Source organism: Accipiter gentilis, chromosome 16 (genome assembly GCF_929443795.1).
Source record: "Accipiter gentilis chromosome 16, bAccGen1.1, whole genome shotgun sequence".
In the NCBI taxonomy this organism is placed as follows: domain Eukaryota; kingdom Metazoa; phylum Chordata; class Aves; order Accipitriformes; family Accipitridae; genus Astur; species Astur gentilis.
In genome coordinates, this window is record NC_064895.1 from 6,460,644 (window position 1) to 6,478,294 (window position 17,651).

Sequence of the window (17,651 nt, forward strand, 5' to 3'; positions counted from 1 at the left end):
AACATTTCTTCAGAATAAAAAACAGAATAATCCAAGTGTTTTCAGTAAATTTGCTGTCACTCAACAAAAAGTGGAGGAATTAAAATTTTGCTGGACAGGTCCTTCTTTTTGGCCTAAACTTTATTTTGTCTGTTTGGAGACAGCCTATTTCAACCTGGGAGTTATGAGTTATTAATTTTGTATCTTATTAATTGCAGCTGTACCTAGGCCAAATTATGAATAATACTGCTGTGATTAATGGTTTACCTTTTAAGGACTTTGAGGCAAAAGAAATAACTTGTTTCCTAATAAGTATGGAAAAAAAAAAAAAGAAATACTTTGCTGTCTTTCACTTTATAAAATTCAATCTCAAGAGTATCAGCTACTCTATCATTTCACTGGTTTAAAAGGAAAATTCGTCATTAGGTATTCCATATTTAAAAACAATTTATATTTTCTAAATTAGTAACAAGTTTACTTTTTTTTATATCTGAGATGAAATATCTTCACTGAATGTCAAGCAAATTTCTCGGTAGGATAAAAATGTGCATAGACACAACGTTGTTTACCTTTAATGTTTTAAAATAATGCTGAATCATCTTTACTGTCTGGAAAACAGCAGATGATCTACAATTGGAATACAATTTATATCTAACTTTGGAACCTCTTGGTAACTAAAATTTCATTATCTGGATGCAAAATTTTCTATGAGTGACATTATACATACCCATGATTTATGTTGGGCACAGGCGTTTATGCCTTCAGGTACAACTTGTGGGTTGAGATACATGTGGTTTAATAGGTAAAGCAGAAGCTGCATGCACAAGCAAAACAAAATAAAGAAATCATTCACTGCTTCCCATGGGCAGGCAGGTGTTCAGCCATCTGCAGGAAAGCAGGGCTCCATCACGCCTAACGGTTACTGGCAAAGACAACAACCATAACTCCAAACTTTCCCCCTTCTTCTTTATTCCCCCAGCTTTTATTGCTAAGCATGACATAGTAGGGTGTGGGATATCCCGTGGGTCAGCCGGGGTCAGCTGTCCCAGCTGCGTACCCCCCCAACTCCCTGTGCCCCCCCAGGCTCCTCGCTGGTGGGGTGGGGGGAGAAACAGAGAAGGTCTTGGCTCTGTGCGAGCACTGCTCAGCAATAACTAAAGCATCCCTGTGTTAATCAATGCTGGTTTCAGCACAAATCCAAAACACAGCCCCATACTAGCTACTGTGAAGAAAATTAGCTAAAACCAGTACAGGCAGTCACCAGTTTCACACTATTTAGTGGATCACGTTAACAAAGATGATGGTTATAGGGGATTGGATTCAGGTTCTAATTAAGACAGCACTTTGTTGTCTTTAGATACGTTAGGTCGTTAGGCTTCTACTTTAGTTACTGGCATATGAGGAAGTAAATGTAGCAAATATTTAGTGGCTAGCAAGCAGCATAGCTCTACGGGGTCCTTTAACTGTCTGCCACATCTCTCTTGTGAACACCTAAAATGTTAGACAGTTCATAATATGTTGTTTAATAAAGTTGTAGTTTAATTAAACATTTTCTCTGATGTTTTTTTGTTTCAGAATTACTTTACTGTTTTCATTGGTGACTTAAGGGAACTGAAACCCAGTTACAAATTTACATTCTTGCAAAAAGAGATGCCTAAGAGCTATATTTATAATAAATTCTCATTGTTCCCATTATTTTAAAATGTTCTGTATTTGTATGATTCTGAGAAGAGAAAGAGAAGTGCTGTTACTTTCTTAAAGAATCTTTGTGGAAAATGTCTTTAATGTTGTGTCTAAAAAATTCCCTCATATTTCAGAAAATGTCCCTGTACCTGTATTTTCTTCATGCTTACTGTTGCCATGGTCTCAGTATTGTGGTCATAACTTCTACAAGGCATTCCCCTGTATTTATAACTTGTACCTAAAAATAGTGACTATCCTCTGATTACAGTAATTTGACATGGACATTCTTGTGGTTTTTTGAGTTGCTGAAAAAGAGATGTCTGGAGTTCAAATTTAATCATCCACAGAATTTGTGCATAAGAGTTACATAGTTTTATTGCTATTTTTGGTCAATGAGCTATGTTTCCTCTTCCACAGGACTTTGGGCATAGTCACAGTGACTCTTAAGGCTTGAAAACATATCACTGTAGGAGAGGTGGGCTAGGGAAACAGCACATTTTTTAAAGTTTTAAGGAATACTGGCTCCGTGTATGTATTCTCTAATGCTGGATTCATCTTCTGAAATTGCTTCTATATTATGCTGTTCTTTAAGTGACATAGATGCTCCACAACCTTGTTTAAAGCTCTAGTTTAATCATCTGGCTCATTTCTACTGAAAAGTTTTAAAATACTTAATAATCTGAAAGACTATAGTAATATTTCCATGTTCATGCCTATAGCAATGGCTTCTTTCACTTCCAAATCCCTTTGAGCATGAGGTGTTTGTAAAAGAAATGACAGTCAGGGACATTTGCATCATCATGTTACTTTTAAAGTTTACATAGCAGCAGGGAGAAGATGCAAAGTAGGAAAATACTATTATATTTGAAGCTAATATGTCAATGAAATGGAGTAACCTGCAACAGTTGTAAACACCTTTCATCCAAAGCCTTTGTAATGAACACATTTTCTAATTTTAAAACTTCAAGGATCCTCAATTATATTTCCCTGTTCTTCATATATTTTACTGTAGTTTTACTGAGGCATCAAACTGTCTCGTTTCATTTTCTCATCTTTAAGAGAAGCTCCTTCAAGGAGGTTCTGTTTCTTTCTTCTTCTTCTTTTTTTTTTTTTTTTTTTTTCCCCTAAACATTTCCAATAACACATGTGATTTTCTGAAGTTGTTTGCTTGATCTGCTTGTAAATATAAGAGACATCTTACAGGTAGTTTTCCTTTCTGCTTGTATCTTAATACAAAATTTACTGCTCTCATTTTTTACTTTGTATTTACCATAATGCATAAATTTCTAACATATTTAAAAGAGAATAAAACAGGTCTTATTAGTAGTGAAAAGAACATGTACACCTAGGCGTTTAGGAAATGTCACATTGCTGTGTTCCCTACTGCTTCTTCCAGGAAGAATGTCCATACAGAAATTTCTGTTAGTACAACTCTGGTGCTGCTTTTCCCCATTACTTGCTATAGCAGTTATGCTAGCAGAAATATAAAGTGTGTGTGTGGCTAGGATAGAGTAAAATGCTTCTAAGGAAAAAGTAATTATGACAGAAAATTCACTTGCAGAACTTCCATCTAGGTACCTCCTTAGGTGTCTCATATTTTTAAGCTTTTTTGTTTTCACAGGCTATTTATCTAACCATTAGTAACCATTCTGAGTTGCTTATAAGGGAATTTTGACTCATACATTTCAGAAAGGAAACAGGATCATTCTTCTGTAAGAAGTATAATTGATCATCCAGAAACAAATATAATAGGTTTGGAAGTAATTTGTTTGTGTTTCCAATTTTTCTTAATGAAAATTAATTATTTTCTTTATTTTAGTCTGTTCAAAGTAAGCATATTTAATGATGATGATCAGATTAGTATTACTGGATTTTTTTTTAATTACAAAACAACATTAAATCTGGAGAAGCATCTCAGAGCTGCTTTTTCTTCCCCAGTATATAAATCAATATTATTTAACCACATATGGGTATATTGTTCTTGCTGATATTAGTTCAATCCTTTAATGTTTTTCCCAGGCTGTATTCATATCTATATCCATACTAAACTGTCTTATGTTCGTTCATTCTCAAAAATAAACTGACAAACAACCCTCCCTCCATCTAACAAATCTTAAAAATTCCTCTGATGATTCAGAGCTTTATCTACAGAGGAACTAATTTTATCTAAATATATCTATGTAAGCATTAGTGTCCCATAGTCCTCCAAACTCCCCAGGGAGGCAATGGAAAGGGTAACTCTAAATGGCAGTTTGGTCTACCTTAAGACAAGTAATGTGAATTGCATTCTGGGTGCCATTTTCTGTCCACTCACTGTAGAAGGAACCATGATTAGACTGTGTGCTTAATGTTTACATGGTAAAATTTAGGGTTTATGAATCATACTAAAGGAATTTAAGTTAGTCCTCTTAACTCTCAATCATTTGAATGTCTTTCCAACACATATTATGTGTTAGCACAGAATAACAATTAACTTGGAAGTGAAGAAAACAAGATTTCATTTAACAGTGTCTAATATTTTTTCATGCACAATGTATTTCCCATAAAGAAACTTTTCTTGTGACATTTCCTATATGCTTAACCAGGTCTTTAAATCTTTCATTTATGGTTTATATCCAATTACTTTTTTGTAACTTACTTTATTATTAAAGAGGTGAATATTCAGATTTGGTTTTAAATTGTAATGTAAAAGAGTTTGTGAGTCTAAGCAAATGGAGCATATTTAAATAATACATTACCATATTTTCTCAAGTAATATTCTATCAAGTTTCATCCCCCACATAAAATAAAAATGGTATTAGAAGTCTTATATACATAGTTATTTTTATTGCCAGAAACAACTCTGGTTTTATGCTTCTACATGTTTTTCTTTGGCTTTATTAGTCTTGATTTAGTAATGAAATTTTGCATGTTAACCATTCTTATAATCTGGGAATACTAGAAAGTACAACAGGAGCAGATGGAAATGCATATTATTTTATCTACAGCATATTGCCTGAAATTCTTGTGATTATTGAAACATAATGTAGATAATGCAGTACACTTTATCTCGACATCTGGCAGGTCTACAAAATATGCTGTAAAGGACCTGTATTAGATCACAAAACAAAACCTCTGCTCTGTCAAAATAATTATACAGATATTTGTGTCACTGATGTTCTTTATAACTATGGGTATCCTAGGACCATTTAGCTTTTCTTTAAACCTCCTTCTCTTTTCCCTTTTAATAACACTCCTGTAAATACTAACTCCACCTTTAAACATAGAAGGGGTCTTTGTCCTGGAGTCAATTTTACCATACTTTTAAAAACATAAACATACAAATAGCAGAGATGGCAAAGCAAGGTGTGAGAAGCAAGACATGAATTCATAGCAAGAGGCAATACATGATCTTCAATCAATGGGCATTTTGTTGAAAACAGGCTTTTTGGGGGGGTTAGAAACTGAAGTAACATCGTTCAATGTAAGCCTCATCTGCTCTAGTTAGTGTAAGTTCCTCTCTGAAGTTTATAGGACTAGACTCTTCCCATTCCAACACAGAGAAATGAGATGTGCTAGCTTTCTTTTTTAACACTGAGAAAGTTTAAACAAGTAGCTTAGCTTGGATGCTGCCTTTTTACAGGGCTAAAATTTGGATGAGGTGAATTCTGCCTTGATGATCACATAGAAATAAACTTAAGTGGATGGAAACCATTACTTTTTCACATGTTGCTGCCAAAATAGCAGCATAATATGGCTGATGCAGAAATCCCAAATCTGACCCAAATACTGGTTTGAGCCACAAAACAGAAGAGAAATTAATTGCATTTTCATACAATGTCTGAAGTTGTGTGAACGTCTGCCTAGGGTTATCTGCAAAACTTAGTATAAAGGTAAAATGAGTAATTTTGCAGAAAATCACTGTGACTCACTGCGCAAGTTGTCTGGAGAAACTTTGGTATCAAAATACAAACAGGTACAATGGACATCTGTATACATACATATAACCTGCAACTACTTCTCACCAATACAGAACTTTAAAAGATGCTTGTCTTAGAAGTGTTCTTGTGTACAAAACTAAATCCATTTTCATACTTTATTTTATCTTATAAAATTACAGTTTCAGTAAATTAGAAATACTTTTCAGGCAACTCTGAGGGATACATTTTTAATTTTCTGGGCAATTCATGATTAGACATGGAGTGAAATCATAGTTTAGTGTTCATAATTTATGCAAGGAAATACCTGCTTTTGTATTTCTGTGCACCAGCCTCTGCTAACTTTTTAAGAATTGATAGTTCATACCTGCCATCTTGTTATTGTATTGATGAGAAGGTTTTAATTTCATATACTTCCAGTATTATGCTATGTAATTTTTATATAATTATTATAGTAAAAAAAAATTACTGATGTTAATAATAACTTTACAATAATAAGAACAATTATCACCAGTTAGAGGTGATTGGCATCTTTAGTATATGATACCTAAAAAACTCTATGACAAAGACTTCCTTCTTGGAGACAGAAGTTTCTCCACTTCTGCTTTTTATATATATCTTTTGCAAATCAGGTAGTAATACTAACTGAAATCATGAGTGAGTGCTTCATGACTTGATTTATGGTAATCAACTAATTTGTCTGAAGACTAGAACAGATCAGATAACCTGTGGGTATGTCTTGAAAGAACTCTCTTATTTAATTTTAATAGGTCATAAAGCTTGCTTTTGAGGAGTTTGAACTGGAAAGAGGCTATGATACTCTCACTGTTGGAGATGCTGGGAAAGTTGGTGATACCAGAACAGTGTTGTATGTGTAAGTACAGAATTTCAAAAATTTTCCTTGGAAATTTGTTGTCATATGTTGTTTCTTCTGGATCATGAGAGATCTATTTAACTTTGTAATTTTAATGTATGTAATGTAAGCTTAAAATTCAGTTACTGTCAGAGAAAATTGTTCATTACAAAATTCACTCCAGATCTTTGGTAGCATCTTTTTAAGTTTTAATATCAGAGACTAAAAACTGCAGAGAACAGAGATATTTTTTAAAAAGCAAAACTTTTTTTAAAAAAGTACTATCTGTATAACTCTAATTGTATTCACAAGTAATTAAAGAAATAAAAAAAAAAAAGACTTGGATTTCAGCAAACATAAACTACAACTTGTGTAAAATAAATTGATTAATTTCAGAATTTTTATACTTAAAATGGATTTGTGAACAAAATTTTCATGAAAGCATATAGGCCACTTCAGTAAAGTTAAACATGCTTCATGGATTAATATAATACAATATAATATATTATATATAATATAATATCTGTAGGAAGTGTAGGAACTTAAAAAAAATTTGAAGGAAAATTCCAAACTAGATAGCTAATCTTAAGATACAGGTCTTTAATACTGTCTGGGCTAATGGAAAGAATAGAATCCTGTACAGATTGATTAATCTCATCTACTGTAACCATCTCAGTTTGGTTGCATATGCTCATTTTCCTTCCTTCATAATGGGATCTTGTGGTCACAAGATATTTGGGTTGTAGCTTTTAGAGGGTTAAGTTAACATATGAATCCTGATCACTAAACACAAAACAAAATTACAGGGTTAAGTTCACAGTGACTAAATAAAAGAAACTAGCAGCATTTATTTCATAATAACATTACTTGACATTTCATAGAAATCTACTGGATAAAGATAATATTGAACACATTTGATAAAAAGAATCCATCATCATTTTATATTTTGAGTGCTTTTTATCCATATAAATTACTGAAATGTTTATTTGACATAATTATAACAAATAAGTGCACTTAATACCCACACAATTTATTTTAAGTTAATTAGAATATTTTTTGAGGGACAGCTCTGAGGACAATAACTTCATTATGTGTATTTGTTTATGAATTTATAATATTTATTAATGGCTATTTTCTGAACTATGATATCAAAGTACATAAATAAACCCAGTTTAATTTGTCTTAAAAGCTAACACTGGAAAATTACTGGATTATTTGCCTGATGCATGTGTTTCTTGTGTTGCAATACCAAGTAGCTGCTACTGCGTAAATTGAATTCCATGTTCTGAGTACCTGAGAAAGAAAATAAGAACAAAATCCTGTGTTAAGAGCTTAGACTTCAAGCTAACAAGAAAAGACTTGAGCTGGGAGTGAGAATTTCAACACCCATGTTTATTTTTTTGTGTATTTTGCAGACCACTTAAATATTGCAACAGTCTTTCTGGGGATGTTAATTTAACTGCTTATGACAGACAAAAGGATTTGTACTTTTTCTCTTTTTTAATTGGGATACGTTTTGGCTTACAGGGATCCCAAAACTCCTTCAGAGTCAAGTTTTTGAACTTAGTAAATTTGTTACCCCATATTGTTTATTCTGTTTTTTACACTGTGAGTATGTCACATATCAAAGTTTGCCTTTTTAAGATTACTTATCGGGTAATCGTCAAATCTGGGGGTTTTTACCTTTCCCTTTGAAGGTATTTATCCTGTGCCCACATACTCCACATTTCTTTTCCATGACTGCCTAAAATAAATAGATAAATAAATAAATAGTCTTAGCTCATATTAATTGCTATTTTTGGTATCTTAGGAAGGCAGGCCCCCATAATGACACCACCTCATATAACTATTCATCACTTTACTAACGTTTTGAAGATCACTGTAGCAGACATTCACTTCAGAATCTATCATTGACATTTCTGGCACTAGTACAATGTTCTCACTAGAGACATGCAGTACTTCTAGCCCTTCCCTCAGTATGATTTTTGACTAAAATAGCAACTATTTTATCCGTATTACTGTACTCAATATCACTTAGAATTACAGTAGAGTGTTGGTCCTTCCATCTTCACTGTAACTGTATCTTTGATGAAAATGAGGTCTATGCAATTAAATTTATCTGCCTTTTGGGTTGCAATACTTTGTACATTAGCATTACCCTGAAAATCATTTGAGAAAGTAAGTGATTAATAGCTTCTTATGGACAGTGGAAATACAGGAAGGCCCAAATATGAAACTACAGTGTCACAATAATTAGTAATTAATCTGAATTTCTGTGATGACACTGTTTTTGCAGTTATTAAACACTGGATTGTATCATGCACTATGAAATACATTACAGTTAAACTACATCACAGATACGCTCCATTTCACTTGCTTTGGAGATAGGTCTTCTGTGGACGTAAAGTAAATTTCCTCATAAAACACTAGGTCCACTTGTAGACTACATTATCATGAGAAAGCTCATAACTAAATGTCAAAGTGATTTTCTTACAAAAATTTTCTATTAGTTGGTTTTAATAACTTCTGTTGTATTTAACGAGGTTTGAGCAGCACCTTGCAGGTTTTTATTCTTCTCAGGGGAATGAAGAAGCTTATAGCAAAGACTTTTCTGGCCATATTTAATTTATAATTTCTCGGCATCTCTTATAAAATAATATAGCTTTTCTTATGCTGAACAAGTTTCTGTTGGCAGCTTAAATGTCAACATTTCTGCAGAAATTCTACAAAATATCACTGTAGAAACTCATGCAATTGATTCTAAAACTGCATAGCTTTTATAATTTAGTTTGAACTAAATACACAAAAATAAATACATTTCTAAATCCAAGCCTAATTTCTAAGTGATTTGAACCTTTCCCCTCCATGTAAAATTGCCATGTCTGAGCACACAAACCTCAGCCTCATGCAGAAATTTCTGGCTCTCAGGCACTAGAGCCCTCAAGGTAGTAGCTCCTTCTGGGTGCTTTAGTGTAAACTTAGTACTCAGACTTTACAATGAACTCAGTTATACCAGGATGTTTATAAGCCAGCCAGCCAACGAACATTGGAAAGTGGCTAATGGCAGGTCAGTAAACAGGGGACCTTTAAATACTTGATGGGAAGAAGATTGAGGAATTTGACAAGGATCATGATACATAGATGATCAGTCCTAGCACAAGCATTCTGTAGTGTCCAAACTCTTAACCATTAGCAATTATCTGTGTAACCTCAAAGTTGTAGCACTACAGCTAGAGGGGAATAGGAAGGGATACTGAAGTTTAAAAACAAGAAAAAAATAGACTGTCCAGCTCAAATTTAAATTTTGGGAGAAATTGGAAAAAGAATTAGAAAAGTCTTTTAAGTTCATGTAAAATAGCAGTGAGATGGTACAAAAAAAAAAAAAAAAAAAAAAAAAACTTTGATGAAGAGCTGTTTATTTCAATGTAATGCATTTCTTTGACAGTGTTGTTGGCATTTTGAGCAGTGATATCTTTGTTTTCAGTTTATTAAAGCAGTCTAATTCTAGTATTTATAGTAAACTTCTTAGAAAATCTTATCATCAACAGCTTTAATTAAAGGGAGATATGCCCATCAATTTTATTATTTTTAACAATTGCTTCATCTGTAAGCCTTACTTGTTGAAAATTGAGCAATATTATTTTATGGGATATGTACGCTGAGATGGTTAGCTCTGGAAATACAGCAATACAACTTATGGGAAATTAATCTAAATATGTTCAAGCTATGAAGTTTTGACTGCAGTTATTTCTCATATTTAACAGACTTTCACTAGAAACTAGTGACTACTCTTACAAAATAATTCACTAGTGATAATAGTATGAAGTGAAGATTATCAGTCAGAATGTTTCTTGCAATGTCATTTTCTGTTCTTAAATTCTTGTAAATTAAACACACTGCTTTAGAAAGACTGCCTTGCCTTCAAATGTTATGATTTATATTTTTCTTGCAGCAGTTACATTAAAACTTAATTTTCTTTTTTGAATTTATTCCCTTAAAATATGAATCTTTAACTTTTTTTGTATAGAAAACTTGTAATTTTTTTTTCCCCGATACAAAGCGGAAATTGCAAAATAGCGGTTCAAGTGCAACTGCTTATGTCAGCTATTTCAGTACACAGACAACCATCCGTGGCAGAGAAATGCTTTTTTAGTAAACCTGTATCCTTTTCTCTTATTCACACACAGTTTGGAAATTTACTGGGGGCTTGGAAAACAACCTACTCTTCCATAACGGGTAAAAAAAAAAAAAAAAACCAGGCCGCCTTTTTATATATCTCAAACATTCTTGAATCTGACTTCCTAGTAACTTATTTTACTATGCATTACTTAAAAAAGTCTTCCTTCTGACTTTTTTAGAAGTTGTAAAATCCGGAAGAGAAGGTAGGTTTTGGTTTTATGTTTGTTTGCTTTTTAATAGTGTTGGAATCTTTCTCCCTTGATTTGCTAAGTACTTGACATTACTAGTATCAAAAAAAAAAATACAAATCCAAGTAAAATTAGGGATTTTTTAGTGACACTTACTGCTTAGCACAGCTTTAACAGTCAAACCTTCAGAGCTTTAGTTTGTGATAAGGTTGCAATTAAGCACACAAATAGCATAGTGACTTGTCATCTCTGAAGGACAGAACAATACTGTAAAACTGTTTATTTAAAAGGAGAAGAAAACCTGGACAAACAATGAAAAAAGATTTACCTGAAAGAAGGAATATATGTTCACATATTGAAAACTCAAGAAGTGTTTATGATTTAATTTTAAAATAAATATTTATTTTATACAATAGTTTAATGTCACAAAGGAAGACTTACTGACTTGAATGCTGTGTTTTGTTCAGCTTACTTTATTGGTCTGATGCCTCCAAAACACGTATATTTAAAATATTCTGCACAATAAAATAACAAGGGAAAAAAAAAAAAAAAAGGAAATGCAGAAAGGAATCAAAACTTTTTTCACATTTATGTGGAATATCCTTAATTTAAATGATTACTTTATTTTCAAATTAAACATTATTGATAGTTAACATTGTAGGAAATAGATATTGTAGCAGAGGTATTTGAATACATATACATAAATGAAAAGCTTACACTGGAATTTTTCTTTGATGAAGTTGTAAGAGAGAAAAAAAAAAAAGCATAATGAAAATATAGGTGTTATTATATATTTTAAAAATTGATTTCAGGCCCCTGAAAATTAGATCTCAAGCCTAAAATTAAAACCAACTCATCACAATTAACAGAAGATTTTTTTTTTCTTGTTTATTTGTGTAAAACAGCAATAAAATATTTTAGGAAATCAACATACATCTCTTTAATTCCATACTTTCCATATTTTTTAATAGTAATATATTATTAATTTTAGGACCATGCTGCTTACATATACTTGTAGTTTGGTGCCATGCTTTTGCCATCAAAATTTTGAATTCAACTATTTATTGAGATCATTTTGTGCTGCTCATGTATCCTAAACTGTACAGAAGCAAACAGCATTTCTGGTCCTGGACACTATTCTTAAAAGCCTGGCTCTGGTTTCATTTGGATAATTAAGATTAGAGAGAAAACTGGTGCAAAAAGTTTCTTTCTCTCACAGTTTGACTTCCATTACTTCATCAGCTGAATGAATTTCCTCAACATTTTTAACTTCTTTCATATAGAGATAACCTAGGATTGCACATCTCCACACAAAAAGAGTTCAGCACCACCCAATCTGTCTGAATGGCTGGTCTCCAAGTCTCTGTTCCTGAACTTGCAATCTGATTTTAAGATGATTACAGACTGGGATAAACTCTGAGTCAGCAACAGCACGTGTTGTCAGACAGACCTCCATTCCCTAAACATCTGATCTACCCTATCTGCCATCCTCCTAGTTGAAGGACATAGTTCTATATACAGGGGTATTCTCAGGGAACCCCTAATAAAAACAAAACAAAACAAAACAAAACAAAACAAAAACACAAACCTAGTAACAACAAAACCCCATATTCTACTATTTATTGATATCGCGGTTTAACCCCAGCCAGCAACTAAGCACCACACAGCTGATCACTCACTTCCCTCCCACCCAGTGGGATGGGGGAGAGAATCGGGAAAAGAAGCAAAACCTGTGGGTTGAGATAAGAACGGTTTAATAGAAGAGAAAAGAAGAAACTAATAACGATAATGATAACACTAATAAAATGACAACAGCAATAATACAAGGATTGGAATGTACAAATGATGCGCAGGGCAATTGCTCACCACCCACCGACCGACACCCAGCCAGTCCCCGAGTGGCGATTCCCTGCCCCCACTCCCCAGTTCCTATACTAGATGGGACGTCCCATGGTATGGAATACACCGTTGGCCAGTTTGGGTCAGGTGCCCTGGCTGTGTCCTGTGCCAACTTCTTGTGCCCTGGCTGGCCATGAGAAGCTGAAAAATCCTTGACTTTAGTCTAAACCCTACTGAGCAACAACTGAAAACATCAGTGTTATCAACATTCTTCGCATACTGAACTCAAAACACAGCACTGTACCAGCTACTAGGAAGACAGTTAGCTCTATCCCAGCTGAAACCAGGACAACCGATTTCCACTTTTTTGGCTTCCTTTTTGTTTTTCTTTGGGTTTTGTTTCCTCCCTTTCCCTTCCCTTTCCCTTCCAGCAGTCTTGGCTCTCTTCCTATATCCCTTAGACATGAACCTGAGCAAGCAATGGCATGTATTTTGGCTGGTTCATGTCTACGGACAGGCCATTGGCATCTCCAAGGGAGATGACATTAAGCTGAAGGATGACTTTCTTAACTTGACTGTCTCTGTTATTAAGTTCGTAGTTTTCATTAAGCCTGTGGGAATTTAAATATATTTATTATCTCCTTCCTCTGACAAATTTGGTTAATATCAATTAGTCAATTCAAAATATATTAGGGACACAACTAAGGGTCAGATGGATGTGTAGTATGAATGTATAGTTATTGTTTCACTGGGAAACATGTTTTAAAAAACCAAACACATCTATTAGATTATTTTTATGATGAAAAATCTCTGCCTGTGTGATGTGATTATACCTTATTCTGTTTTGTTGTGGGTTTTTATTTTTTTATTATTATTTTATTTTTATTTTATTTGCATGCTACACAGACATTTATATACAGTAAAAGTATCCCATACTACTCATAAAGACTTAGAATTTTAGTGTTCATCTTATCTGTGTTCGGAAATTATCAATGTAGGTCTCATACATTAATGAGATTACTGTGTATAAACAGAACCATTTAAATGCTCTTTACTTGATTAGGTAGTAGGTTTACACATTTGAATAGCCATTGAGGAATTCTCACAGGAAACCCACAGGCTTCCAGTTGTCTTCCAGTAGATCTCCAGTCAGAAGACATCAGTGAATTTTTCTTCATTGCAAAAACCCCTCAATCTTTTGTTTATAACAAAGTGCTTAACAGTTATGGCCTGGTATTTTGGTTAAGTGCTTTAACTGGAAAGATAGGTCAGAAATTAATGGTTATTGCTGTGGTTTCAGAAGGTGATCCCCAAAATGTATATATACTCTTCATCTTTTCTTTCTTCATATATCTATTTCTGCAGGCATCTCCTAAAATAGTTTTGGTTTTGTAACTCACTGTCTGGCGAGTTATCTTCCTTTTATGGGCTACCTACATTATTTATTTAAATGAATGTCACAACTTTATCAACGATTATTATTTTATCAGCAAGAGTATATCAATTTTTCTGTCCATGACCTAACATCTTTTCGAACCTATACAGTTCCTAATTAGTTTGGCAAGCAACTCAAATTTTCAGACTAAGCAGCTGCTTTTTTTTCATTCTTACTATTAACACAGGTCAAACTGAACAACTTTAGCTACATATCACTGTGTCTTATCAACTTCCGTACTTATCCAAGCTAAGCTCTGTTTGTGTGTTTGCTTATGCTGAGCTATAATAGGTTTAATTTTTTCCACCTCCTTTTCTGCAGCTATGGTATCATAATACTGTCAACTACTTACTACCAGGTCATAAACAAAAGTCTGCTAGACTGTATGAGAGCACACTCAGCCATTATAGCAGCAGTTCTAGATGGTCAGGCAGTAGTAACTAGTAAGACCCTAGACCATTCCCACTCAGATGGCATTTTTTTTTTTTTTTTTTCTTCAATGTATCAGAGTAAGAAACCAAAATATTTTAGATATGGGATGTACAGCTTTTTGTTCATAACCTTGATGGATGAAATTTTAGATGCAAGACAGAAGATTCCTATAGCTTGCATCATGGTTCCTCAGTTCTCACTTTGTTTCTGCTCAGCCTCTCCTTTTATTATGTCTTTGCATTTAAGTTGCAATAGTATTAACATCAGGTTGATTATATTTAAATAATATATTTGTGGAAGAATCCAAATACTGGATAATGTTTTCTATATAACTTCTTTCTTGAGAAGTTCTGCTTCTGGGACACCTTGTCCCAGTTTGGCATGGTATTTGTTTTACTTATCTCACACATATTTGTTTATTATAGTCAAGGCTGAGAGTTAGAAGAAAGACAGAGAATCCAGTATGTGACCCATTTGAGCAAATAGAGTCTACATAAACAAAAGCAACAAAGTCATTACTATTTCCTTATATCAACTACAGTTACTGCAGTACCTGTAGCTTCCATCCCCAAAGCTTCTGATATGTGGAGCTCTGTGTGGAGTTCAAGGCAGATGTCCTCTACTAGTGATGTTTTTTGGTTTTGTATCTGATAATAGCTTACATAGAAATATTCTGCAACCACTTTTTTCTGTTGAACTTTTCCCACTACCTTTTGAAAGACTGTATAGCTATCATCAAGATCTGAACAGTTGTTCAGATACAGTACTGGAACCTGATTAGGTGGTAGGCATTTTTCACCATTAAGAAGTAATCTACAGAGATTTTTTTTTTTTTTTCTTAATCATTCTTTGACACACATCTTTTTGCATTAAGATACCAGAATTATATATGTACAAAGGATATTACTGAGAAGCTATAAGGTTTTTTGGTGGGATTCACAAGCTTGCCTTGTATTGAAATGTACATATCTATACATAGTTATCACACATTACTGCATGAGAATTAGCAGTTTCCCCTTAAATTTAAGAGATCATTGTGAGTTACTTGAATGGAGTAGATGAGGTTCTAGTAAGTTCTTCTGGACACATGCACTGTAAGGCAGGTAAACCAACTTCCTTCACTTTCAAAAAGCATGGCAAAAAAAGCAATACTAATATAAGCAAGTGAAAATTATTTAATTCATACAGTCCCTCACATCTCTAATAGCTTAATTGCTTAATGAAAGTGTTAGGTAGGAACAGCTTTATTATAAGTGTTAATCATTGTTTACTTGAATGCAGTCATTCAAAATGTATTTTTTTCTAAGATCTCACATGGTTCTTATCCATATAGAATAGTTAATTTTATCAAAAACCAGCTGATCAGAACACTAGGGTAATTTATTGTAAATAGGCCTAAATATTATATTAGTAGTTTAAAAGGCTGGGGATTTTACTAGTAGTAGTAGTAGTAGTAGTAGTAGCAGTAGTAATTTATGCCTCTGCAAATGACTTTGCAATTTTTCCTATATACAGACTCACTGGATCTAGTGTTCCTGATCTTATTGTGAGCATGAGCAACCAGATGTGGCTTCATTTACAATCTGATGACAGCATTGGCTCGCCAGGATTCAAAGCCGTTTATCAAGGTATGAACTAAATTATCTGTTTTAAACTAATGTTGTAATTTCGTTCATTACACCCCAACAAATCCATTTCAAATAGGCCTTCAGTCCTTTCACAAATTTTGAGTTTAGATACTGTCTGTATTGTTAATTAATCGTTAATGGAGATATAGATTTGCAAATACCCACAAAGTAACTAAAAAGAATCTGAAGTAAAAATGGAAGTTATTGTTGTAATGCATTCTGCTTGAAGGTCAATACAAACTACAAATTTCTATCATATTTGAAAAAAATTAAATGTTACATTCTGTTAACCTGTGTAATTCCTTATGTTGGATATTATTTGAAAAGTACAGTTAGTTTTCTCAGACTTTATTGGGGTAGTTACAAAACTTGCTTTCAAGCCTTACCAAGAATCTTGACAGACCTAAGTCAAAATTAGTATGTGACAAAAACAACAGAAGAGATATACTGTATATGATTGTGGAAATTAAGAAATTTAACCCCCCAAAAGTGATCCAAATTACCCTAGCCTCATTTGTGTTGCTACTGTCTCAAAGAGATGAGAACCTTGGCAACATAAGCATCTTTAATTTTTCTTGACTGTGAGCTTCAGTTTGATACTTTCTGAAGTTGATTCATTCTAGTAAAAAATACCTGATATCTGTTAGTATGTATGCATGTATTGATAATTTTCCATTTTAATAGGTTGCATAGACCTGTGGCTAGAAAGAGCTCTTGCTTATTAACATATGGTGTCACTTTTGGTTATTTTCCATGTTAATTAGTTCACCTTAAGGATGAGGACAAAACCAGTTAACACTATTTTCAATAGTTTCTTATGAGCACATATGGTGAAAATGATTTGACACTAATTTTGTCAAAATTACTTTCATACAAAAGATGCTGTAAAACATTGAGAGACTGTTCAGTAACTGAAAGTAACTTAATTAGAAGAGTGGGAGTTGTCCCTAAACATTTTCCACAAACCCAAGCACCCTATCTAAGTGTTACATTTCTCCTTAGTTAACTTACTGTTTCAACACAAAAACAGGCGAAATAAAGAGTGAAAAGTTATGTAGATGTTAGCTTGAAGTTTAGTAAACTGTACATTTATTTCATTAAGCACCTTAAGACAGGCTTGCCTGTGCAGGTTTTTTTAAGTGGTGTCTGTGGCTGATGGCATATTGTGAACTGTAATGATGAAAGGAACAAGAAGGGAAAATGCTCCTCAGTAGTCAGGCAGGAAACCCAATGTTGGTTCTCCACACCAATATCCTTCTACGGGTGGTCTCTCCATTAAAGTAGGTGGTGATGATGACGATGATTAGGTTTATATTTTCACCGTGGTTTTTCCCTAGTACTATATACTTTTCTCTGGGATTCACTTAAACTCAACATTGTTTATTCCCACTCGCAGTACTGATTGGAGTATGCCGATTAGGTCAAGTGTACATTCATAGGTTGTTAAGTTCCTGTGTGTATATATTGTTCGATAATATTTATTGAGTATTTAAATTACTATTATCTACTCTTTTATGC

The 17,651-nt window shown here is 33.5% G+C and overlaps 1 protein-coding gene across 1 annotated transcript in view; it reads left to right on the top strand.

Moving 5' to 3' along the window:
• The window catches only part of CSMD1 (CUB and Sushi multiple domains 1), a 1,244,565-nt gene that overhangs the window by 858,581 nt on the left and 368,333 nt on the right, over positions 1-17,651 (top strand). The window contains exons 11-12 of the mRNA XM_049818613.1: positions 6,350-6,453; positions 16,021-16,133. Coding sequence (XP_049674570.1) covers positions 6,350-6,453; positions 16,021-16,133 — 217 coding nt within the window. The remainder of the gene's footprint in view (positions 1-6,349; positions 6,454-16,020; positions 16,134-17,651) is intronic.